Here is a 26,841-nt window from a genome sequence, read left to right as displayed (position 1 = left end):
GAAAAGAGAGTCACTAGACAATAGGGAAATCTCACTATCAATATCAATAGAGCTGCTTAAATTATGAACTAAGCTTTTTTTTTACACTTGAATCATTGTTGGATCACTGACAGGAAACATCAGAGAAAGACCTCCAGCTAATTGTATTATTCTTTCATTGGCATCCTTCAACTCTTTTCTTGAAGATATTACTGCCAGAGACCCGGGGATAAATGTCTTATTTTAGTGATTTCCGGACTGACTCTAGCTCCTGTTTTCCAGGGACACGCAAGCGGATCATTGCAGGAGCTCTTGACGTACACGTGGAGCAGGAGCGACTGACTGACAGCTTTCCTCTACACTCTGTCCAGCTTTTGGCTGAATAACTTGGGTCAACCTCACACCTGTCTGGTGTTCTCTCTCTCCGTGGTTGTAATTATGCTCTTCAGACTTTGCCAACAAGTGCGAAAAAACGTCTACAGCTTGCAAATAGGCCAAAACTGTCAGCTCCACTTCTACAGAAAAACAAGACTTCTAGACAAACAGTCCCTATGGCTAAAATGGGATTTTTGTTCAGTGTTTGAAAATCTGAATCTCATTTTCATGTTGGTAAAATTTTTGCAGCTGAAGAAGTTGACACACTGTTAGAAAAGCTTCTGTACTTAAAGATAAGAGAGCTTTGTTCTTCAAACACAAAGCCTTTATCATAATTTAAGAGAAAGTGTTTGGCAGGGAGTGTTTGGAAACAAAATATCTTGTATAATAATATATAAAAAACAGAAAAAGGTTAATTGACTGCACGCTATATTATCTATAGCCCATACCGAGTTCATTTCCTGCAACGATGGAGTAGAAGATGGTTTGATTGATGGCAGCGGCTAGAATTGTGCCCACGGGAGTGCCGAATGGCGCCAGCTCACTTACTGGAGGAAACCTGGAAAGACATTCAACACAAATCATGAGCCAAACAGCATGACCTGACATAGTGGCCGATATTCCAGTATCACAGGAATACAAAGAGAGACAAATGATTTAAGGCATTATGAGTAAAGTGCTATCAGACTACAGAGAAAGGCATTAATTACTGTGATTGTGTGATTGCTTTAAAACGATAACCTTTTGGAAATAATTCATATAATTGGTTTTGCCCACCGGTGAGTGTGAAGCCTCTGCCAGAATTTTCAAACAAACTATCTGCCAAATAATTTGTAAACCTGTTGGCAAGTGTACCGAAGAGAACTGGTGCTGTTTTAAAGTCAAAGTTTATCCTGATTATTTAACTTTGTATGAAGTTAATGAATAAATACAACATATTCATGGTATTATTTTTGAAAGCATCTTCACTTTACTTTTAGTGCCTAAAATGTTTGCACTGCACTGTATATCGATTTTCCCCCCCCCCCCCACATTTCTATTTCATACTTATTTGCAATATTATTGTTCCTCCTGCCTTCTCTTATGAATTCACAGTTTGAATGACACATCTTTCTTTTTTGTCAAAGAACATGACTAACGGTTTTCTTTTTAAATCATCTTGGAAAAGAAAAGACAGAACAATAATTTATAACATCTGAAACTGTTTAACAACAGTCACTCATTGTTCCAATTATTTTGTTTTGCTGTTACTGCTTTTGTGCGTTAACTTGAAATTCTATCAGTCTCCTGATAACAACACAACACATTATTTTTTTCCTCCCTGGTATATGAATAAGTACATGATTTTTCTCTAAGGAAGCACAATGCAGTTTGGGAAAAAATATAACTTATAAATAAATAATGCAGAACTGCTTGGAGGGTTGCCAAATCGCCCCACATATCCAATAATAACTTAGTAGTGAACATAAGAACACTCAGAAGACTGAATACGGGTTAAGTGCATGGGCAGCAGGGGCAGTGAAGAAGAGAGTGCAGCTATGAAGCAAAGCTCTCATTTTTTTGCTCAGTCTTTGCTTCAACTCTCAACTATGGTTGCAGACTTTGAGCAGTGTATCGACCCAGGGTTGTGACAGTCGTGACCACTAGAATGCCACTGAAGAGACAAGCGGAGAGTCAAGTGGAAGTTTCTCTGCTGTGTGGCTGGTCTGATTGAAGCATGTTTGAGCTGCTTAAACATAGAAAAGAAAGAAAAACTGGAAAAAAAAGCACAAACAAATAACAAACAAACAAAAATATTTCATGGTGAGTGTAACTTGTTATGTGAGCAGACTGAAATATGTTTTCCTTGGCAAGTTACAACTTGTAACAGCTAATATTTGCCCTTGACTATAGGGCACACACGTGTGCAATCACATCCAGCAGATACTGTATGATTGTCACCACTCTCCACAGAAATTACAAGCGGCCATAAACGGCAGGGAACCCATGTCTTGGTGCTGTGTCGGTGAGGGAAGATTTAAGGTGATAATGTCAGCTCGCTGCGAAACCCTCTTGTGATACTGTTACTGCCTTCTCGTTTGTTCTTCTCATCTCTGCGAATGAGGTGTGTGCATGCGTGGTGGTGTGCTTTCTATTGTGATTTTCAGTCAAAGTTGGTCTATTATTCACAGCAGTGCAAAGAAATGTGTGTCAGTGTTGTGGGAGTAATACTCACGCCGTAATCTGTGACTGTTGCAGTCTATTATACAGAGATGTCAAAGTTACAGGGGAGAGACTATCTTGGCAGTCTGAGTTATAAACATCGAGTGTTTAAGTCTGTTAATAGCATGCTGGTGAGGGCTTTCATTTCTCTCACCTTTGCTGACCTCTCAGCTTCTTCAACAACATAATAAAACTGTCCAAAGAACAAATAATTTAAGAGGAATAATCATTGTGTTTGCCAATGTTACACACACTAGGTTTTTGTTTTACACAGGAATTTGACATTGTCATTTAATCTGTGAGAAATTAACACACAGACACACAACCGGAGCAGTGGGCTACTGTAGCTGTACACAAGGAGGAGATGGGGGTTAGGCACCTTGCTCAAGGGTACTTCAGCCATGGTTGTCTTCCTTGTTGGCACGGGCCTGCGGTCCTCTGCTGCCCCATGCAATTTCTCTTCAGGGTTTACTTTTATTTTATAGAGCAACTTTCCTTTATAGGATAGCAATTGGGAGAGGTTCCACAAGGAAGATCGAAGCAATTTATCATGGTGAAGACAGAGAGCAAGAAGAAATTCAGTCACACAGAAACGGAGCAGTGTATCTGCTGAAAGGATACGCAGGTTTTGAGACAGTCAATGACACTGTCGTTGCTGCTCATTGGAGTAAAACAACACACCCAGAAACCTTTCAGACACTTTGCAGGTATAACAGCCACTATGGAATATGTGCTTACCTCTCTCAAAAGTTTTCTAGACGAACAAAGGTGCAAATAGCACATTCTTGAAGGACAAAGAGTAAAAAATGTCCGTCTATCCATCCGAGTGGCTACAGTTACTGTCTCTGGAGACAAACAATCTCCAAGGACATCTCAGATTGAGAATAAATCTGGAAAATGGGAGCCATTCTCTAGTATAGAGGATGATACAACATAACCATCTTCAGAGATAATAGTTTAGAATGTATGCTGCAACATAATGACTTACTTGCATGAGCTCACAAAGCCTTTTACAAAAACATGCAGTGCTGTTATTGACACATGAATAATTTGTTGTTTGGATAATACTAAATGACTTCTGTTCAATTTCCCTCTGGGTGTACTACTGGGGTGTCATTGAATAATTGCTTCCTCTGCGGCATCCAGGAGCATGAAGCCACGCCATGATCCACAGTGATGGGAACCAATTTATTAATGTGGCCTTCGAATAAGTAGATTACCTGTTTGGCTCAGGAACAGGCTGACAAAAACATAGAGTCAAGCCCTTGAACAATGTGAGCACAATGAGGTGCAGCGCAGCCCAAAATGTGACTCTAAATCAGCCATGTACAGTAATTGTGCCATTCATTTGAATCGAGGCTACCAGGATGGTTGTTCTGAACGTACGTGCCTTCCCTTCTAATGCATTTTTCAGCAATCTATGTGTGTCGTGGAGATTATCAGGACAGAAATGAGGATGTCACTGGACAGATGAGACACTTTTCAGCAGCCACGACTGAGACTGATACAAGTCTCACACAGAAACTTTGTGTATTTTGCAGGTTACAGAGCACTTGCAACTGGCATATGTTTATTGATATCAGACTAAAGGTCAAAAGGTGAAGTGACTGTTGTACTGGCTGCAGCACAAAAGGCCTTTTCTTTACTGGCTGCTGCAGGGTCATTTCGATCAAGTTATTAGGGCCCGAGCACCGAAGGTGCGAAAACCCTATTGTTATTCAAGCAATTATTATTATTTTTCTCCTAAAAGATAAATTGACTATTTGGAGGCTTTATCAAATTCAAAAACTCATTAAAGTTTTTACACACATCTCTCCCGGCGAAAGATTTCGTATTCTAGTGGAGTCGCGAGTGGGCGTGGCCAAATGGCTCGCTAGCGCCCCCTAAAGAGAAGCCCCGGCGGCCACATTTACCTACATGCACGAAATCCGGTGGACACGTGTATCACACCTAGACGCACGAAAAAGTGACCTTGACCATTACGTCACCTCGACAGGAAGTCCGCCATTTTGAATTTAGTCGCCATTTTTGGCGATTCGCACGTTGTACTTTAACGAACTCCTCCTCGGGATTTTGTCGGGCCGACTTGAAATTGAGTCTGTGCCCTCTTAACATGTTTGGAATTAAAAGTTATCATAAGAATTTGTTTTCATCGATCGGTGTGCCCGTGGCATGTCATCCAAAATATGATATAAAACTTTTTTTTCATAATTTGGATGAAATTTAAACATTTCATGATTTAAAAAAAAAAAAAAGTCATTAAAGAAGGGGGAATCGAACTCCCAAACTTTTTACTGAGGCAACAGTGCTAACCACTGCGCCACCAACGTTCCTAGGTGATGCTGCATTGTGACAAATCTTTAGCTCACTGCAACCTTTTTTCCGGATGCCCCAAACAATCGGAAAGGGGATTCATCAGAGAAAATGACTTTACCCCAGTCCTCAGCAGTCCAATCCCTGTACCTTTTGCAGAATATCAGTCTGTCCCTCATGTTTTTCCTGGAGAGAAGTGGCTTCTTTGCAGCCCTTCTTGACACCAGGCCATCCTCCAAAAGTCTTCGCCTCACTGTGCGTGCAGATGCACTCACACCTGCCTGCTGCCATTGATGAGCAAGCTCTGCACTGGTGGTGCCCCGATGCCGCAGCTGAATCAATTTTAGGAGACGGTCTTGGCGCTTGCTGGACTTTCTTGGGTGCCCTGAAGCCTTCATCACAACAATTGAACCTCTCTCTTTGAAGTTCTTGATGATCCGATAAATGGTTGATTTAGGTGCAATCTTACTAGCAGCAATATCCTTGCCTGTGAAGCCCTTTTTGTGCAAAGCAATGATGACTGCACGTGTTTCCTTACAGGTAACCATGGTTAACAGAGGAAGAACAATGATTTCAAGCACCACCCTCCTTTTAAAGCTTCCAGTCTGTTATTCTAACTCAATCAGCATGACTGAGTGATCTTCCTCTTGTCCTCGTCAACACTCTCACCTGTGTTAACGTGAGAATCACTGACATGATGTCAGCTGATCCTTTTGTGGCAGGGCTGAAATGCAGTGGAAATGTTTTTTTGGGGGATTAAGTTCATTTTCATGGCAAAGAGGGACTTTGCAATTCATCTGATCACTCTTCATAACATTCTGGAGTATATGCAAATTGCCATCATAAAAACTGAGGCAGCAGACTTTGTGTTCATCATTTTATGTGAAAGCCAGCAAGCATCAACCTCATATTTAGCATTCGTGAGGCCTAAAGCTGATTTTTCTACTAAACCTGTAAGAAAATAACAAATTTGGGTATTAGTGTGGAGTTGAACTGAAGTGGAGGCAAGCACCAATCACCTCAGGTGAGCTTTATGGCAGAGTAATCAAAGTAAGTGACACAATCACTTTCAAAATCCCCACCAGACCACACACAGCTGCAGCCATTGAAATCCTAAATTTATCTGGCAAAAGGCAAAGGGCCTCAGGTAAGGATATTTTCATGTCATCATATCCTCTTTTACTTTTCATGTGTGATTTAGTTCCACAGCGGTTCACCAAACTCATAGAAACTGCATCGGTGCCGTTTATTGGTACATTTCGTTCACCAAAAAACAAACAAACAATTGTCAGAAATCAAAACAAAACACAACACATAGTGCAAGCCACAATGCCCATCTCACTCAAACAGAATGTTTTTTTCCCTTTACATTCTATTTCACTTGTTTATTTAAGTCAATTTCTGTAATATTGAAATTTCAAATTTGTCCACATGCAGGCATTATAATTCTGAAGTCAAACAAGTGTTTTTCCCCGGTGGAGAAAGGTGGACTATCTGTGTGTGACAGGATTGTACCAGCCATACATTTCTGTTAAGCTTTGGTGGATGCAGCTTTGGCAAAACTCCGTTCTGGAGCAGTGCTGGATAACCTGTGCAGACCTATTCATAGGTTTTTCTCAGGTCTGCTGAATGTGACTGGGGTATGAAAGACTGCGTGGAGCTGCTGCACCGAGCTGCATGGTGTAATTGCCAGGGAAGAGGCAGAGCTGACATGTTATCACCTCCCTACAAAGTGGCTGTGCCTCAGGGTTGTAAGCTGGCGAGAAATGCCAACGGGGGTGTGAAGGTGTCTGAAGTGTGCAGATTAGTATAAAGGTGTACCCGCATGTAGACATACGAGTGTGACAGAAAGGTTAGTATATACAGTAGATCATGATGGGTAGATAGATGGGAGGACAGACTTAAGAAGAAACAAACTGAAATATTGAGTGTGGGCACATGAAAGGTCAGAGTGGAATGACTGACCAGCTACATGAGCAAAAAAAAACACTAATAATGTGATAATGAAAGTGGCGTGAGTTATCAGTTGACTGACACACTGACACTTTCAGGGACCAGAGAAGGTAAATAAATTGTATATTTAAGAGTCAAGGAGTAGGCAAAGTCAAAGAGTCAATTATGCATAATGAAATATCATGTACTGCTAAGCAGGGCCAAAGTCACTTTTTATTCCTTTCATATTCAGATGAGGAAAAATCCCACCCAGAGAGCGAGTGAGAGGGAGAGAGAGGGAGATAAAGAGAAGAGGAAGATGCTGACATGTCTACAGGCAGCAGCAGAGAGTCCCAGTGTCAACATGAGAGAGGGTGAATGACATGCCACTGAGAAGCGCGGGCGGCACACAGGTGTCAGCGAGCACTCTGCCCCAGGGCAATGGCAGAGTGATGCTTACGAGACAAGGCAGAGGCGTATAAACCTTGTTGTGCACCACAGGGGCCACTGTTACCGTGTTGCATATCTTGCTACCTCGCCTTCTCTCTCTCCTTTCATGCACTGCAACACGGAGAGAACAAGAGGCAATGGACGCGCCGAGAGATGCAAGGAGTGACCCCGCTGAGTCTCTGCTAAAGTCCGTGTTCTTCTGGTGGCTATGTAGATGCAGTGCTGCATAAAGGTCCTGGACAATGAGTCCAGACATGAGTTATTTAAGTACAATGCCGAATGCCCGTAAATATACATTTTCAAAGGTGTTGCAGCACATTTCAGCCTGACTGTTCTGTTGGTGGTGGTATTATGCTGCACATTTTTGTTCAGTAATTGTGAATCAGTCTAATTTAATGACAGCTCAGGCGGCTAAATGTGCTTGAGAGTTTGTTAGTTAGCGGCTGTGTCACGCTGGTGTTAACTTGTTTGTTCTTGCCTGGAAGCAAATTCTGAGTGCAACAAACAGAGACTCCTAAGTTGAACTAAATTACACATAGGGGATGCGTTTCAGCTCTTCCTCGAACACAAGCTGACATAAAAGGAAAAACACTGCTGTGAATGCACCACTCATGTTTGTCATTAAAACCACAGTTCCAAGATATTCTGAAAGCCGAGGCAAAGTCAGCTAAGTGACAAAGCATGATTCCCACAAGAAATGGCCTTTTAAGTTGAATCTTATTGCAGGATGTTCGTTACATTAGCATCGTTTACATTTAAAAGGACTGTCAAAATACAAGTACTGCAGCATTGTAGTCACTGATGGCATCATAAATTCAGGTGTCCAAACCTGTATTGCACTCTAATGATTGAAGGCATCTGTAAATACTGTGTCACATGGTTTTTCAAAAAAATATTCAGGGCTCAATGTGTTCGTTTTTTTAAACCTTGCAATCGTTTCGAGATAAAAAGGGCACTGCCATCCCTCATTTAAGGTAATGTTAGTTGGAGCTGCAGTGTGTTATTGACCAAAAGGCGAACTTTAAAGATTACAGGTTATGTTTGGCTAGAGCGAAGAGGGATGGTGGAGTGGAGAAAAGTAAACGAGAAACAGAGATAAAAAAAAAAAAAAAAGAGCTATTACGAGATCCCGAGACCACTCCAGATATGCCGAAGCTTTTGGAGCCAAGGAATTATAAAGCTGTGTCATTTAGCTCGAGTCTATTCTCTACCAGGGATAGACATTATTCTGTTCTACTGTCATTGTGAGGGGAAAAAAAGAAAACACAGCAAGAACACAGCATCCAGCTAGGCCACAATAGCACAGCAGCATAAAGGTTACTGCTGTAATGTTGGCTATCAGAAAGTCCACATTAAATAGCAAACAAAAAAACTCTGCGGTCTACCAATAAATAACAAAAACTGCTCTTCCAAATGTATTCCTCCATTCTGCAGTTATATATGGAAATCCCCTCATATGATGCACATGTGTCTGTTTTGAGCATGTACACTATCAGAATGCAATTTTGTATGTATTCGGCTATTTACAATCAGAAAAGACCTGTCTGCGGTGACGTCTGTGGATTATCCAGAGAAAGAAGGTTATTGTATCTGGAGAAACACAATAATGATGGCTTTCAAATGTATTGTTGCAGCAGAAGGTGGAGCCACTCAGAAATCACAAAAAGCCGAAGGGACCTGCACGGCCAGACAACACTAGAGATATGTGAAAATATATTTTTTTGTGCTTCAGGTGAACTCACCATTTAACTTCAACCCTTCAGAAGCAAAAACATGGCAGGCAGTGAACACAGCAGATACTATAGTGTACACAGTATGCATTTATGAAAAAGGAAGTCTGTATTTACATCAACAAGACAGTGGCAAAACAAAGTATAATCCTGTACTGACCAATTTCAGTAACCAAGATCACTTTTTCCTCTCCTGAATTATTGTTTGCTTTTTTGCATCATACCATTTACTGTGGTGACCGTCTGCTCAGTTTGGACTGGTTAAGCAAATATATATATATATTTTTTTAAATCACTGAATTAAAGCAACACAAAACAACTTCTGACTGCTGGAGGGCAGAATGTAGACTTCATTAAAACGTCACTCCACACCTCTGCAGGAATTCTTCAGGGAAATGTGGACTCTGTACGCATGTTTGCTGGATTTATTTAATGACAATTAACAATACAACAGTAAACGTAAATATTCACATCATGAGCCTAACCACACTTCCATTTATCTCATTAACAATGACTCTCTCAAATTGATATTGACAGAAAAACGATCTGCATAACTTGATCATTAAAGCAAAAGAAAGAACAGACCAATACTGCTCTTTTGAGAGAAAATCATTTTAAAGGTCACTGTCATGCTACAGATTGTATTCAGGACCAATCAGATGCCTCCCTGCTGGTACTGCATGATGGTTCAGAAGCTTAACATCTAAAGGGCCTCAAAACATATGCACAACTTCCATATTATGGCAATACCTTGTTTTATAACTGAATGTCATTTGGCAACATATTTTGGGATATTTCACAACTGTTGAGGCATCAAGGTGATGCAGTGGTCCTGTTAATAAGGGAGATAAAATATATAACTATATGAATACAAATTATTATTATGTTAATTTAAAGGTGGAATTTGTTGTTTTTCAATTGATGCATGAAGTGAAAATTTGTCCTTCCTGCTTCCCAGCATTGCACCACTTTTGCTAAATATGAAAACCCCACAGCTTCCAGACACAACATTATGATTAAAATAGTTCAATTCAAAATGATCACTATACATTTCTTTCATACCAATCGCGGCTGCCAAATACAAATGAACAATTTATTACCTTCAGCAAGTGCTCTCTCTGTTGTGAAGCAAATTCAACACTTGCAGATATTAGCGCACAATGTTTGTGAGCTGCTGACACATGCTAAGAGGATTGAGCAAGATAAATGCTCTGGTGCTAACAAACTGATGGAAAAAAAGATTTGTCTCTTCCTCTTGATTGCATTTGTGGCTCCAGAAAGTCTTGTCAAGCAGGCTCTGAAAAGTTTCTTCTGTTTTCTCTCTTATTTGCAAGTGATTCCTTTTTGTTTTACTTTCCGCATCTAATTGACGACTTCCTTATCTTGTGACCTACAACCAACTCAGTATCACCATACGAAAGCAGATACAAAGGGAATGGGAGTGACTGTCAACTGTTTGTCACACTGTATAAAAGCTGCCCTACGGAGGAGTGACGTAGAGCACTGCTGGACACCTCTCTTTGAGGGTGGCATGTATTTGCTCCTTCTTGCAAGAATAAATGTCCGATATGTTTGATTTTGAACCAAGCCTCGGCCATTTTTCCCAACACAAACATCTCAGAAATCCTCTCTGACATTGACCGTTGACATGACGTGATACTTAAGCAAGTGTTTGCATTCAATTTTTCTGTTTTGTAATGCAAGAAAAACAATTTTTTTTTACAGCCCCTCGTCTGATCATGTGCTACTCCACCGATCACTTATCTTGCCATGCCAGACTCAGAATTTCTTTTGTATTCACAGTATGCTCGTTTTTTTTTGTTTGTTCTGTATTGCACAAGAAAGAAAGCAGGCTTCAATCAAAAAAGTCTTCTGGAGGGCAAGATAGAAAACATTAGCAGCGCTCGAGAAGGAACATTTACTGTGCAGCAAGACACTGCGTGCCAGCTTAGCCATGTCAGCCCATAGGACATCACTTCACATATCATCCACTGGCTCATTTAGCACACAAGAGGTGACCTGGTCAGCGCGTGTCCGGATGCTGCCGGGCAAAAGTGTTGTTCACACGGAGCCAGCTACCGAGGCATGCAATGTGATATCACACGGCGCCATGTAGGTACTAATGCCATCCTGCATGTTTTACTGTCAAATTACTGCTCCTGTCCAAATTATCGGTTCTACCACACCAACACCTGGAGGCTGGTCCCACAGAAGGGCTTTAGTGCCTCTCTAACTAGCAGAATGCAGAAGGAATGCAGCAGGAATGCAGCAGCAGAGACCTCTTTCTGAGTGATGTCAGTAAGAGTCCAATCACATACAGTATCTGTGGTGGATTGAAATACTTTTCTTTAACTATGTTCACCACATCTGTTCAGTCAAAGTGTATTTACACTGATCAGCAGGCTCCGACTGATGTAAAGCATGTATATTTGTTTTGTTTTCAGGGACATCCGCATTTGATAAATTGGAGCTTTCAGAGAAACTGTCCAATTGTAATCATGCATTGGATACTGATATGAATTGCTGCTTAAGTTGGAAACTCATAATAAGAGTAGCTGCATATGACATTGACATGGTGTCATCCTCTAAATAGTTACGGATGCTTATCTGGAAAGTTGGTATGAGTCTTAATAGTCGAACATATTGCTTGCGTTCACTGGCTCTCAGCGCCGACCTTTATCTGATATTTGGGATGTGTGCAATGAATGTGACTTGGCATCTGTTAGACAGCCGAGTGATGTCTGCCTATTTAGTGGAGACAAGTGAAAGGTCAGTGCGCTGCTTGGTGTTTGAAGGTTTAAGGCTCAGGGCAACCGACTCAAACCAGCGGCTAAAAATCAATCATGCCCTTTAGAAGCATAGAGGAGCTTTCACACCTTACAGCTGTGATTCAGTGGAGGGAAGAAGGAAGGAAGGAAGGAAGGAAGAAAGGAAGGAAGGAAGGAAGGAAGGAATCAAGGAACCATTCAAGGAAGGAAGGAAGGAAAGAAGGAAGCATAGCAGGGGAGATTTCTAGATGGATATATAGAAATAGAGAAGGCGGAAGTCACTTTTTAAATGTAGGCTTGTAGCGAGGCTTGGTGCCAGTGAGTGGGAGACTACACTGTAGAGTTTACAGCTAACCCTTTGAATGTCTAGCAATGAGCATAGTTGAGTAGGCTGTGAGCACCTCTATCAAGTCTGGGAAAACAACAGCTTCAAGAAGGCTGCCAATAAAAGAGATGTATGCAGTGAAAGCATGTCATCTGTCTAAATATGTGAGGATTACAGCCTTGACTGAATCGATAAATACCTTTTAACTCTTGATGATAGGAACATTTGATGGAGGGCGAGGAGTTAAGTTACATTACTTTTTGATTCCTTTAAAATGAACAGAATTTTTTTTTTTATTATTATTATTTTTTTTAATTAAAATACATTATTGTTTAAGTTTGTGAGTAATTTATAATAGCTCCAGGGTGGGAGATATGTGGGTGGTATTTCAAGCTACAGGATATCCAGCTACTTCAGGTACTGTGTGGCCATTTGTGACTCAGACTGCTGTGAACATTAAATCAGCCACTGTGGCCAGTGGACAGCCACAGGAAATGTATGCAGGCAGCCTCTGTGGTCTATAAATATCAAGAAACTGCAGAAAAGAGACGTGCTCTATAATATCCCGCAGTTTGAGTTATTACCACTGACATTCACATTAAAAGTAACAATGTCTAATGGAGAAGCTATGTCTCAAGGCTCAGAAAAGTAATATCTGTATTTCATACAAAAGGCACTCTTAAGAAGTTGAGTGTATGCTGAAACCAAGAAAATGCTAATTTTAATGTGTGGGGCAACAAACAGGAAGCAATTTTAGTATACTGTCACTAATTGTGTAATTAGCGAGGAAGCAAGCATAAGTAGTGACACTGTGTTGTTGTCTGTCGTAATATTCAATGTTGACACTGTTTACTATGCTAACAGTATAACCAACAGCATCGCTGAATAATGGGCTGCAGTGCTCTCCTCAGGATTGCCAGACTGCATATTAACACGGCAGGTATGGCACAACATCTGTTGTCTGTGACTGCAGTGAACTGCTGTAAGAGGGAATAAATAATGTCATGACATTTTACTTTCAAACCACATTAGACACTATAAAAGTCAAGATTACTTGGCTACACAATAATTCAAACACTTCTACACTACTCTTACGATATAGTATAGAAGGTATATAAAAATACACAATACCAAAATACGCGTAAATATTTAAATATGGACAAGCACTTCCATTGATGTGTATTTAAAAGACATTTAAACTCGAACAATATACTGCATATTTGGGCTAAAAAGGGTTAATGTTCAGTAATACAGCACATAACTAATGGCCATTTTATTACAGTGAGCACACAGACAGGAGTTCACCCACTTGCTGAGGAGAAAATGAAGGGATACTGACTGTAAAGTGCGGAGAGAAGCAAAGAGAAGACAAAGCGAGAGAGTAACTGACAGAGAGAAATATAAGCAGAGAGGAAAAACTCAGGGGGATGTGGGAGCTTGGCAGGGTGGTGGTGAGGGGAGGACGATGAGGAGGAGAGCAAAATGACACACTCAGAAGCGGTGAGGCAAAAGTCTCATGTGATTTGGAGTAGATTTAGAAGGGGAAGTGCTGAGGGGGAGATGGGCTGCACGGAAAACTGCTCAGATTGCATGTTTGTAACACTGGGCCGGAGAAGTAGCCTCAGTGTGAGAGGTGGGGATTCACATGGTGGGACTATGTTAGATAGCAACTTAGCCCCTCGTCTCCAAGCGCACGCACACACACACACACACACACACACACACATGGGGAAATACAATTTTCCAAATTTTTCCTTCCTATGTGCCCGGAGCTAAAGATTTCCCCAAAGGGTCCTGTCCGTGAGATCCATGTAAAACAGGCAATCACTGGGGTTTCATGATAGAGCTAAAAACAATCTCTATCTCCCTGAAAACTTGACCAAAATTACTCTCCAAGCTCATGCACATTTTTTTAAAAGTAAAAAAAAAGACCCCTAAACGAGCATTAAATAAATTCACCATTACCAGCTGGTATAATTTTTCAAATTTAAATTGCAATTTTAGTTCACAGCTCTGTGCAGTGTCAACTACGCATGACAATGATGTTTGTTGAATTTAAAAAGTAGAATTTTGTTCATTATTGCATCAAATCAGTTGGTGGTAATTGTTTGGGCAAGGATCCATCAACAAATGACATCAGCTAAAAACGGATGAGAGCGAGGGAAGATATTGAAAAAAGAAAAAGTACTCTGGGTGACAGAGATGAAAGATTAACAAGGTGAAAGAAAAATCCATCCCAAAAAGCTATAGGCACAAGGGGCTTACAGAGCCAATCGCTCATCCCCTGCCTGAACATATATAGCTCCGATCAACAGAGTCGAGTGGAACAGACCAAAGTGGAGCTGCGCATACAACTCTGCATCAAAGCTGCAAAAAATGGTGGTAGAAAAAAATAACACACTAAAAACAGAAACAGCAGTGACAATGACAGAGTTTGTTGTGTTTCGATCAAAATAGACATGAAAAAGAGTGCAATAAATATTTATATGAAACTATTCTCAACAAATTGTGAGAGAAAACTGCAATATAAAGTAATTATGGAAACTGACTTTCAGCCAAACGGAACCACCAGCTTCTCAAGCTACATTAGTTTGCACATATACATCCAGTAGATAGCAGTTGGACGAAGTTTAATTTTTTTCTTTGACCACCAAGATGAGAAAAATACCAGGATTTTTTTTCTTTTTAAATTGACCAACACGTATTACTACATAGATGAGGGCGGTTAGACACAATCACAAAGTGTACTTGTGAGCTAAGAGGCTTAAAGCTGGAAGATGGGTGATAATTATTTGTAGGTTCAGCACAAAAAGCAATCCCATTAATACATTTATATACGATTAACTTTGGTACATAATATCTATGATATTATTTATTCCTGGGTTAAAAATAAGTTTGAAATGGTTAATGCAAACCATTATGAAGCCATATATGTGTTTCCAAGGACACAACAAGTGGTGTTTCGCTCAAAACCTCTGAAAAGCAAGTGGCAACACGCTTGCTACAGTAGCAACTACGGTATAAGCCATTTATTTTAGCCAACAATGACTGGGAGCCGCTCATTTCCCTCCGACAGATGGAGAGGACCCACCATAAAGCAGCAGAATAAATCATTAAGTCAACCAAAGCCCTGCAGAGTTGTTTTAATTGTGTGCTCTGGAGCTGTAGGCATAGCTTACCTGATTGCTGCTATAACTAACTGCCTTCACAGAGACAGGCGAGATGTTCTGTGGACGTTTAGGAAGTGATTTGTGCTCAGAAGGTTCCTCGGGGAGAGGACCATGTGGAGAGATAGAGAGGCGAGGAACGAGGAGACAGTTGATCGCGGAGCGAGCAGATTGGATACTCTCCACTGGAGAGAACCTTGTCCAGCAGGACAGGCTCGAGCACCTGGCTAATGCTTTCATGGCTCATAATTTACAGCAGGCCTGCCGCTGTGTATGGTTAGCATTGTCAATGTGACACCCTCCAGAGGTCTGCGCCTGTGGTCCCGACCTTCTGCGTGTGTGTTTCAGACAGACAACTCATTCAAAGCCTTAATCAATGGCCTTTCAACTGTGATGCTGCTGCGCCCGTGTATCAATCATTGAACAAAGCTGAGCAACGGAAGAACGTGAGCACACAAACAAAGTGCTGGATTATACACCATCAGGAAATCATTTATTCGCCGCGCACACTCTAATCCGTCTGAGGAAATACACGCATAGACACACTCCAAAAAAAAAAAGGCAGGGAGATGGGCAGAAAGACAAACCTGTGCACAAAGAATGACACAACATCTCAAGTGATGTGTTGACAGGTTGGGCAGGACTTCCACTTCCTATCTTATACATAAAGGCATATCAAATTCTGCTACAGAAGACAGTCTGCCAAGACTCCCCGCTATGACTGACATAGAAGCTAGGAAATCAATCGACTTAAAACAAGCTTTACTGTAAGCTCCTAACGACTGCATTGTGCCAGGTTACTTTGCCATTAGACACAGTCTGCCGAGGATCTCGAAAACGCTGAAGACAAGGCACCTACTGCAGCACAACATAATAGACAGCATCTGTAAATGTAACTTTTTCTACATCACAGAAGACTTCTCATTGCAGCTTCAATTTGCATGTTAATAAACCATGTTTTTTTTTTTTCAATTATAAATGGGTTCTTGGCCTCCTCCCGAATTACAGTATCACCAGTAGAGACTCTCAGCTCTGGCCCAGTACAGCCCTATATTGCAAGAGCAGTATAGATTATGTTCCCTCATTCTGCATTTCTCTCTGCTGGTTTAACAGTCTGGACAGTAAATCGTGCCAAAGGAGACTCTTGATAAACTCAGAGGGAAGCCCTGTTTTTCCCTCAGAGAGAAACAAATGTGGTTTCGCAGCGGTGATGATGTACACCATGTACCCTGAAGCGCTGATATATATTTATACATAAAACACATTGAGCCAGTCATGCGCAGAAAAGAGCGCATGACAAAGATGGAGACACAGAATCAGAACTGGAGTCTATTCACTGGGCGTTGACAGCGGGTACACAATAATGCACAGATGGCTATTGTTACCACAAAATAATAAATGCATGAGGAACAGTGACTTTACGGACATTCTCAGCAGTGGAAAGCAGAATAAAAAATTTACCAGGTGATTAAATATCAATCAACGTGTTAGAGGAACGCAATGAAAGATGCGACCACAGATGTGAACGTGCGTTCCACTCTCTGCAGCCTTTTCCACCTTCCCTCCCTGTCTGACACTCCAGTCTAAGCTGCTCTTTGGTGTGTGAAGTTACATGTGGAGGCAGCTGCATCAGCAGTGTGTCAAGGAGACTTACTTGTACTCCTCCTGGGTGAAGATAGGGATGCGGGATGGCTGGAGGACAGTGATCTCCACCAAAGTGCTGTTGGACTTCACTGGCTCCCCGTCATCATAGGCTATCACAAACAACTACAGTGGGCGAGATAACACGTGTAAACAACAAACGCATGCAAATGCAATCACAAAATTACTACTTATAACTTTTTATCCATACTAACTACTCACTACACATTTAATTGAATTTTGAAGATAGCCAGCTATTTTTTTTTTGTAGACATTTTCGGCACCCTAATAATGACACACTGGCAAAATAGGACCTGGCGAGCAGCCTGCAAAGCTTCCAGAGAGCGGGTATGAACGTATTGATCTACATTCATAGACTGTGAAGAATGGAGCTGGGGGGAAGCAACAGGAGAGGGGCAGCAGGGGGAGAGAAATAGGCAGAAAGAGAATAAACTGAAAAATGTTTAAAGAAACAAGAGTGAAGAAAAAAGAGAGAGACTAGAGATAGACAACATCTGAGGGTAGCGACGGATTAATACCTAATATCCCACAGCACCTGCTGCGTTGTTCACAACCATAGATGTGCCTGTGCAAGGTCACCTTAAGTTGATAAAACATGCGAGTGCCTGGGAGGGCATTTGTTTAATCAATAAGAAAACTCAATATTACTGATCACAGAAACAAAAGACGCAACGATACGATCACTGAGATGAGTCTGGAAACACGGTGAGACTGCCCCAGAAAACTTTGATTTTAAAGAGTCAATATGTTCACATTTCTGACCCACTGACATTCACTGCAACTCCTTTCACAGTAAAACAAGAAAAGCAGAGCAGTTAATATCCAGGGATGTCACAAGAACCGATACTTTGATACCAAGTCAAAGTCAAACTTATTTATCTATGGTCCCAAAGATACTGGATATGCTGGCGGTACTGAGAATAATGGATGATAACAACGACATGTGTGATGGCAGCTGCAAAAGAAGGTGCAACAACAGGTCTGCTGTGCCTTGTGGAAATAAAATACCAAAGTCACACAGGGAGACATTTGGTGTTTGAGTTGGATGATCAGGGACAAGATCAGACAAAGCCAGAATGCAAATAGTGTCACAGAGCCTTTGGAACAAAGGAGTCGCCGCCTCAAACTTATCCAAGTACCTCGATTTAAGTAGTTTCAGTTCTATATAAACAACATGTTGTCCTCATCTCTCGTGGCAATGCTCCTAACACAACACTCACATAGGCTAACTTCAGTTTGTTCAGGCCACACCTCATAACTGAGCTGAGTGCTGCTCATAGTCAGTAGGCGACAGTCAAACTGTTCAGTCTGCCAAAATGAAATATCGTGCAAGTGCAACGGGTTTTATTTTCAATTAAAGAGTTAATTTAGAAATGCATTGACTTGATAGTTTTATTATTTTAGTATCCAATTTGGTATTGAGAATAGTGGAAATTCAAATCACATGTCTGATATCATGACATCCCAAATAATCTCAACTATGAGATATAAACAGTGTTCATTTCATGTAAACAAATTTGGGGATTCTTGTATTTGACTTTTAGGATAATTAGAATTATTATCATTATCCCATTATCATCAATAATATTTATTAATGCTGTTATCATGTTGACATCAATAACAACTAACATTTGCCTTGTATCAAAATCTTGTAATATGAAGGCCGACCAGATCAGGCAGAGTACAGAGGTTAAACTGTATCATTCATGATTTATGATCACTGACTCTTTACCTGCTCACTACTGTACCAATCAACTAATAATAATTATGCAAGTGTACAGTGCAGCCAATGTAACGTTGTATTTCTCACTATTACTCTGCTGATAAATTTAAGTCGACGTTCTCAACTTTTCAGCTCCAGATGTGCTACATATTGTTGATATAACTCAGACAGCTTAAATTCGTGCACAGATCTTTTCATGCTAAATGTAACAATTTACTAACTGAATAACAAACATCGACAAAGTGACACACTGACACCAGAAGCAGAAGTTAACTCACCAGTACTGTCAACATAATCACAGCCACTCACCTTAAAGGTGACGCTGGGCTCTTCATTGAGGTTGACCTTGGTGACGACTCTTCCAGTTACCTCTTCCACATCAAAGATGCTCCCACTGTACGGTGACCGGTCCAGGTCCACTCTGTAGCGGATAAAACTGGCTGGAGTGCCCTGCAGGAAGGAGAACATGGACCACCTCAATCCGATAACAATCTACTCATCTGGACACCACCTTTCACATATTCAAATGAAACCAAAGAAGACGGAGAGAGATTGTCTGAGAGTAATTGCTGTAAAATACATTCAACACATGAGGCTAAAGCAATATTGGTTCCTGACGAATGTAATTTATATAATTGTTACATTTGAGTGTTTCAATAAGCATCAGAGTTGAAGTGGTTAATGTAAGAAAAGGTTGCTCTTCTTACCGTAAGCTGAATCCTAATGTCTCTTTCCATACTCGTATCCATTCTAACAACTCTTAACTTGTCATAGCCTCCATTAGTCTGCTCCTCATCAGACAGGCTAAAATAAACTCTCTATTATTCATTGATTCAGACCTGTCCCCTTCATTTGAAACAAAAACGTCTCCATTAAATTCATCCCTTTAGTCTCCAGAGTAACACAATTACATTCATTAGTGACAGCCTGGACTTGAACATGACCCTTTCATTAAGATTAATCGTGGTTCCTGATTACTAATCATCTCTATAGCTTATCTTATTTCAGTTTCATCCCTTTGGACCTTAAATTCAGTCTTATTCTTAATAAGCTTTTTGAAGCTTTGCTCCACTGCCTGAACTGCTTTGGCTCCCCGGGGACGTGGGTAAAAACTAGGGCTAAAGAGAGATAGAGAGAGGTAAATCCTGGAGTAGCAGTGGATCCCTCGGGAGGCTTACGAGCACAAACGTGTCTCTAAGAGGTTACAAAACAATCTGACTGTATTCACTAAGGGGATTCTCACAAAAAAAAAAAAAAAAATCTAATCTCTAAAAGCTCTTTAAATTGTTTTCTAACATGTAATGGAAAAGATGTCAGATCAGGACCATTAATAAAAAAAAAGATTTCTCACAGAAGGATCTATTACAGTGACTTCTGTAGAAAGACCTTCGCAGCGATGGCAACAGATATGGTTATGTAAATGCATTTCTAAAGTAAGTAAAAGCAGCCAACCTTTAGCTTTTGTTCTTCCCGCTTATATCATCAGAATAACTTTAATCATGTACCTATCTTCACTCTTGAACATCTGGACCATACTGTACAAACAACATAAATATTTACTGGCAAATGTATCGTCTGCACCTTCTAATTTATTGAACGTACAGCACAATTTCACTGTGACAATATGTTCCCACACAGTGACACAGAAAGGATAAAAATGAGTCAAGTACTAGGTGTACTGCCGTTACAGACACATTTTACCTCGATTCTGTCCACAGACATTTTCAGCTGTACAACACGTTTTCTCTTTATGGCATTCTACTCACAGACGATGAATATTTTATGTGCACCTCTAGAGTGAACTCACTGTGTCATTACCACTGCGGACAAGCACCAAAAAGGTAGACATACAGTACCTCAAAAGAAGTCATCAATAAAATTTCTACATTTCACGTCGCAGATTTTTTTTTTAAAGAAAGGTTACTTTCCAAACATATTCTTTGTTTTGTACTTTTTCTTCATACGAATCCAATTCTGTTCAATATAAAACTCCCCTTTCAGAAAATGAAAAAAGAATCTCCGAAGCACAGGGAAGCACTGAATGATGCCTTAGAGACACACAACGCAATAGCAAGGCTTGAGCTGAGACAGTAGCAAAGCCAACAAATCAATATGACGTATTTTGGTGGTGTTGTGAAATGATTAATGTTGGATTTGATTTGCAAGTGACTTTATTGAGGAAATGGGAATCACTAAAAGCAGGAGCAGTAAACTTCCTCTGCTGTGATGATCCAAACCTCACTAGAAAAAAGTCCTTCAATCTTGTGCTGAAGAATGAAGGTTCTTACTGGAACATTTGTCTCCATGGTGATCTCCTCTCGTATTCAGGTGATTAGTATTGACGTTATGGGGTTGAGTGGCATGCCAAAAATACACCCGTTTTTTTTTTTTTTTAAAAGCCATTACTATCACTGCTCCCAAGGTACAGATGGACAGATAATATCCAAAATATATGAGCAGGAATTCAGGAGAAGCATGCATTGCTCACATACAGTACAGTGTGTTACATCATCACTGCAATTCTGCCTTTCGCTTTCTTTCTTTCTTGAGTGCAAGTATTTATGAGTTATAAGCTCTGTTCCACCAAACTGAGGTGTCTATGACAGCCACCCTGTCAATAAAAAGCTTTGAGCTGCCGTATCCAGGTCAATAAGAGACTGGGTTAGACGGCTCCTGTTAGGAGATCAAATCCCTCAGTCTGTCAAACCATTTTCCCGTGTCACTGTCATGATTTAAGCGGTGCCAGGGTAACATAATTATGATTTCTTATTTGTGCTTTAGCACTGCTGGATATTTTCTACTGTACAAAAAAAAAAAAAAATCCTGTGTGAGATAATGAAAAAAAAGCCACAACTTTCACATTAACAAAAAGGATTTTAGAATTGCAAAAGCCACAACTTTCACATTAACAAAAAGGATTTTAGAGTTGCAACAACAGTAAGGTGAAGGAGCAGTAGAAGCAGGAGCAGGAGGTATCTCCCTCTAAGTGAAAAAGTGAGATGTACAGCAGTCACTGTACACTACAACCACCCACAGCTGGAAATGACAGGCGGCCATACCCCTCAGCGTGCATGTGCTGCAGAGGGAATGCAATCTTATCCGGCCCTATTGAGATCCCACCGGCGAGAGGGACACTAATGACAAACATTGAGTCCAGTCCTACAGGACTTTACAGAAATACACATTCAGAACTGGAAGCGATATTGTGGCACAACAGGGAAATCATTATGCCCTTTTTTTCCTCGTGAATTTTACAAATATAAAAGGAAAAAAAATACTTAATGCTTCACGTGACTGCAGAAACCCTGTCGAGAAAAAAAACACAAAACCAAACCAAAAGGAAAGAAAGGTTCAAGACTGCTAGCTCACTGAGTGCAATCAAACATCAAGGTGGGTGGGCCTGCTAATAAAATAAGTTAATTTGAGGTAAATGACATGGGTCCAGGGATTCTCAGAAACTGGACTAACTACATAATTTCTAACCTGAACAGGCTGTCACTTTCTCTCCAGTACCAGGACAATCTGCTTAGATGTAGGGAGTTAGAGGACTGTGAGGAAACATGATGCTGTCTGAGGCATCACTCGCAGGTGATGAGGTGAAACAAGATCCCCTCACAGTGAGAACTAATGGAGAGGAATGAACGTACACACAGCACCGAAGCTCTAATGAGCATTGCAGTCTTGAAAACATCTTTAAAATGCAGTGTGTGAAATGCTGCGGTTGAAACTGGCTGATACTCTGACAGCAGCATGTCGGTAAAAATGATCAAATAAGGCTTTTTCTCTCACCGATGTTGTACCCAGTGGATGTCTTAAAGAATACATGCATTTGAAGTGTGACACATCTATTTGTTCTGACTCACTGGTGGATCTTGGTCCTCAGCAAAAACAGTTGTGATGACTGTTCCTTTCTCTGCGTTGGGTGCCACCATGCCCTTATACAGGTCTTGTATGAAGATGGGGGAGAAATCATTCATGTCCTAAAATGAAAAACAGATAAACAATTATTGTACTGTTGATATTTGCATTGCAGTTATATGACTTGTACGCGTCAGCACAAAATATTCAGTCACACTCCCATAAATGACAGCAGTGAAGAAGAGGCTGTGTAGATTACATTTGGTATTAAAAGGTTAAAATTAATGAATCAACACATTCTACTATGACTTTTGCTCATGCTGTCTGCATGCTGCACATGTAATATTGTAGCAGTTTAAATTTAGCAGTTTGTTTGACTTCAGTTAACATTTCCCAAATTTCTCCACCTTGTTAATTCATCAAGCCCGCGGCTGTGCACGAGTGCTTAAATAACCATGAGCTGAGTGTCTTCACACCTAAACATATTCATACACTGCAATTACACCTTCCCAGGGGAACATAATTCATCCATGTGTAAAATAATGAAGTATAAAAATAATATTGTGGCAGACTGAAAACCAAACATGTCATAATAATAATAATAATAATAATAATAATAATAATAATGTGTAAATTGAACTAATATGGTTTTCTTTATTTTGCTCACCTTTTTGTCAGTGTAGTGTTAACAAATCCGTATGTTTAATTAAATTGTGACAAAATTCTTTTGGTTTACTGATAAACATTCACGCTATAGTACCTGGTGATACGTAGATTAGCTTGTTGTCACGCGTCAGTGTTATGAATATGAATATGAAAGTTTTATATATAAGAGTTTGGATCAATAACAATGTGTTATCCTTTTAAGATATCTCAAGATATTGATATCTACATTTTAAGGACTATTATGGTACATATACATGAGAGTTTTCTGATCTACTTGAATGTACAGACTGACATTCTATAGAAACGTCGTGGGTGTATATTCAATATGACCAGATGTTTATATGTCTCATTCCTTGAACAAAGCAATAGCCATACAGACATGAAAACACATAAAAGCAACATCAAGAGTCGTTGACAAACTAGACAAGAAGGCTGACAGGTTACCATAAAGATAATATACTATATGAAAAAGAAACGAGACTAATGAGATGAGGAGGTAGCGTTCACAACATTTCTCATCTTTTTCTCTACATGAAGCCCCCTTCAGGCGATGAAACTGCTCCCCGAACACATGTGAGAACTTCACAGCTTTTAATCACCTTCCAGTGAATAATACACAGCAGAGCTCCATCACAATGTGGCTCGGCAAAGAAACGAAATCTTGTTAACTGTGCAGCACTTGCTTTGCTGTGTGAGGATGGAAACTCAGTAAGCCATTCACATATCTCTCAGGGAATAGCTTAACTATAATATAACTGCTGGAGCCTGATCTTCCTTTCTCTTGAGTTTTCTCTTTACTTTTCACTGTTTTGGTTGAGCCATGGGCCACAGTATGGGTTCTATATACTCAGCGGTGGAGGGCAGCTTCCCTTTGATCTATACACAGGTTTAGTGTTTCCTAGCAGAAAATCTATGATCCAACTCTTACTTTGAACAACAAAGCCTGATCCTTATGCTGCAAGTGTTGACGAGGAAGTTGTAAAGAAGACGCATGCACCGACACACTTGGGTTTGCTCAAAATATGCATCTGCCACATGTGCCACACATAATAGTACTTTATCTTTAGTCATTCGCGCACACACCGCTTTATGTTTCTGAAGGTAAAAATAAAAGAGAAAGTTTGGGATTCATTCAAAACAGAGAGACAAGCAGGACACTCAATCAATCAAGGTATACGATAAAAGAAACAATACCAAAATAGTGCAGGGGGGGAATCAAACTCAAGTTACTTCAAATAACCTTCTGGAGGTGATATACGAGGAAGGAAGTGAAAATCAGTGGAATCAACTCCATCTCTAGTCCCTTAGAAACCTTTGTGAATACATTATGCTCATTCTAAGTCATGTCTGCCATTGGTTTGATATCAGCTGCCGCCTCATGCTATCAAACACCGTGCCTAGGTGACAGCACAAAGAATGCAACAAAGCTCGTCTTTATCAGAGGACAAACTCACTCTACAGGTTGGCAGAGCATGTGGCGACTATGCTTGAACAAGCTTAGGCCCTTCCTCCCGTTCCATGTAATATAGAGAGCTTAATTCTGAAGACTTTGAGACAGTCGCAAGGCGTGAACTGAATTCATACGCAGAGATAAATGTACACGCATTTTTGAAGAATCATAAAATACACAAGCATGAACACACACAAACACTCTTGCATACACACATGAATAGTATCACAACACGAGGCGTCTAATCCTTTCGTTGGGATTCAGCTGTTAATCTCTTGAAAAGGTTGGAAAAGGAACACAAGCTCAGGAAAAACCTGACATAATTGCTGTCACAAAGCTAATGAGTCATTCAGATCCGGAATAGCACTGTGTGCGACACAGAAACACCTATCCATCACTTCTCTTTTCCTGGTAATGATGTGAGGACAAGCAGGCTGGAAGGCCAAAATGTCTTTTACAAAGGAAATGCAATCAGCTTTTGCGGTGAATGGCATAAAACTGAATTCCATGTCACAACAGCAGCTCAGGTTCAATGCTGTAATATGTCTCCAATCCCCTTTTGAATTGGGGCTTATGCAAGCTATTACTACTGTAAAACTATGCTAATGACTCACCACGTATTCACAGCCAGTGCTGCACCTCCAGAGGGACAATGAGGATAGATGAAACGAGAACTGAGAGGCTACGGTCGACTTGGCTATCTGGGGGCTCTTACCGTGATGCGGACCGTGACGGTAGCTTGCCCCGGGGGCATGACCCCATCTTGGTCGACAGCTTCCACCTGGAAAGTGTAAGAAGTCCCCATGCCCATAGCTGCCAGGTCCTCAAAGTCCAGAGCCTGCAGCACAGCTAACTCCCCAGTGACAGGGTTCAGAGAAAACAGCTGCCTGGCTGATTCCGTCTTGATCCGATATGTGACATTGGAGAAGAGGTCTGAGTCCACCGCCTGGGAGAAGGAAAAGTAAAGGCAGGTGGGGTTGGGTGGGGTGTGTATAAAGACAACAGATGACGTGTGGAAAAAGCTACAAATTCAATTTTTTTTTTTTTTTAAACCGGGACCCGACATTTGGACACTGCATAAGCTGGTGGGTATATAGGCTGTAGACAATGAATATTAATGTTTCTATTTTAATACTGCATTTTTATGCTGCAGGGGTTACTTACATCAATCATTAATCAGCCTCTGATTAAATTCAACCACTAAAGAACACTTAAGTTGCATTAAAGTTCCTCTTCTGGCATTGATTAAACCTCTAAAAACTCATCTCTGTTCATCAAAATTACATATTTAGAAACATTTTCCTTAAAGAAATCCCCTACTGACTAAAGTGGTTTGAGATGCAGCTACACCGTTGCCTTCGTATGCATTGATCCATGAGGGTTGTTTCCATTTGGCTATTTCAATCCAGACATCTGGCCTGGACGTGATCGGATCACAAGTGGCCAGCTTTAGGCCGAGTGTTTCCACCTTGCATCAACATGTGTCCTGGGTGACCACCTGTGATCAGATCTCACTTCCCCAGCCGTTTATGCAAATGGTCACGTAGGCTATGTCACGAAAATATAAAAGCAAATCAGCAGAAGAACAGGAACCTGAACATCAGAACCCCAATGATTCGGGTCAGATGAATTCATTGTTCCAGCGCGTCTCCACCGCAGTGGATAAAAGCAGCTCTCACAGCTGTGGGTCTGATGCATGTCGTAAATCAAACCACAAAACAAACAGATGCATGAGAAGAGGAGTTCAAGCTACAGGTAGGATATTTAATGCGCTGTCTGTTACAAATATAGGGATATGATATATTTCACGTTTGTAATTGTCTGAACACTGGCGTTTGTAAGTATTCGCAGCCTGAAACGTTCGGCTCGTTAGATGAATTCATTGTTATACGTTATGTTATTATTATAATTATTGATCCACAGCATCTCCGCTGCGTCTCTCCCACAGCTGTGGGTCTGCGTGTTGGAAATTACGCGATATTAACTAAAAGAAAAATAGATAAACCCAGAGGAGGCTTTGGTGAGACAAGCATCATGTGTGTTTTAATTCACTAATCAGCTGCTTCATAACGTAGCCTAAATTTGCAGTAAGTTTCTCCTGCTTTTAGTCGGCTACAGTTCAGCTGCACTCAGCAGAATCACACAGGAGATTGAATCTAAATAAAAGAAAAGCAGGCAGAGATCAGATCAGGTGAAAGACTGAATGGAGAAAAACAAATCCAAAACTAACAAACCTGCTGT

General features: G+C 40.6%; 1 protein-coding gene across 1 annotated transcript in view; it reads right to left on the bottom strand.

The window, feature by feature from the left end:
• Positions 1-26,841, bottom strand: part of LOC138192500 (protocadherin-15-like) — a 191,945-nt gene that overhangs the window by 32,343 nt on the left and 132,761 nt on the right. Inside the window, exons 22-26 of the mRNA XM_069139932.1 lie at positions 25,316-25,546; positions 22,490-22,606; positions 18,936-19,076; positions 16,896-17,008; positions 804-913 (exon numbers count right to left, since the gene is read on the bottom strand). Coding sequence (XP_068996033.1) covers positions 804-913; positions 16,896-17,008; positions 18,936-19,076; positions 22,490-22,606; positions 25,316-25,546 — 712 coding nt within the window. The remainder of the gene's footprint in view (positions 1-803; positions 914-16,895; positions 17,009-18,935; positions 19,077-22,489; positions 22,607-25,315; positions 25,547-26,841) is intronic.

This window comes from Embiotoca jacksoni, unplaced genomic scaffold (genome assembly GCF_022577435.1).
Source record: "Embiotoca jacksoni isolate LCO1_2020_lvr unplaced genomic scaffold, fEmbJac1.0.p SCAF_87, whole genome shotgun sequence".
Lineage (NCBI taxonomy): Eukaryota > Metazoa > Chordata > Actinopteri > Embiotocidae > Embiotoca > Embiotoca jacksoni.
Note: the sequence above shows the minus strand (reverse complement) of the source record. Positions and strands in the feature narration are given on the sequence as shown.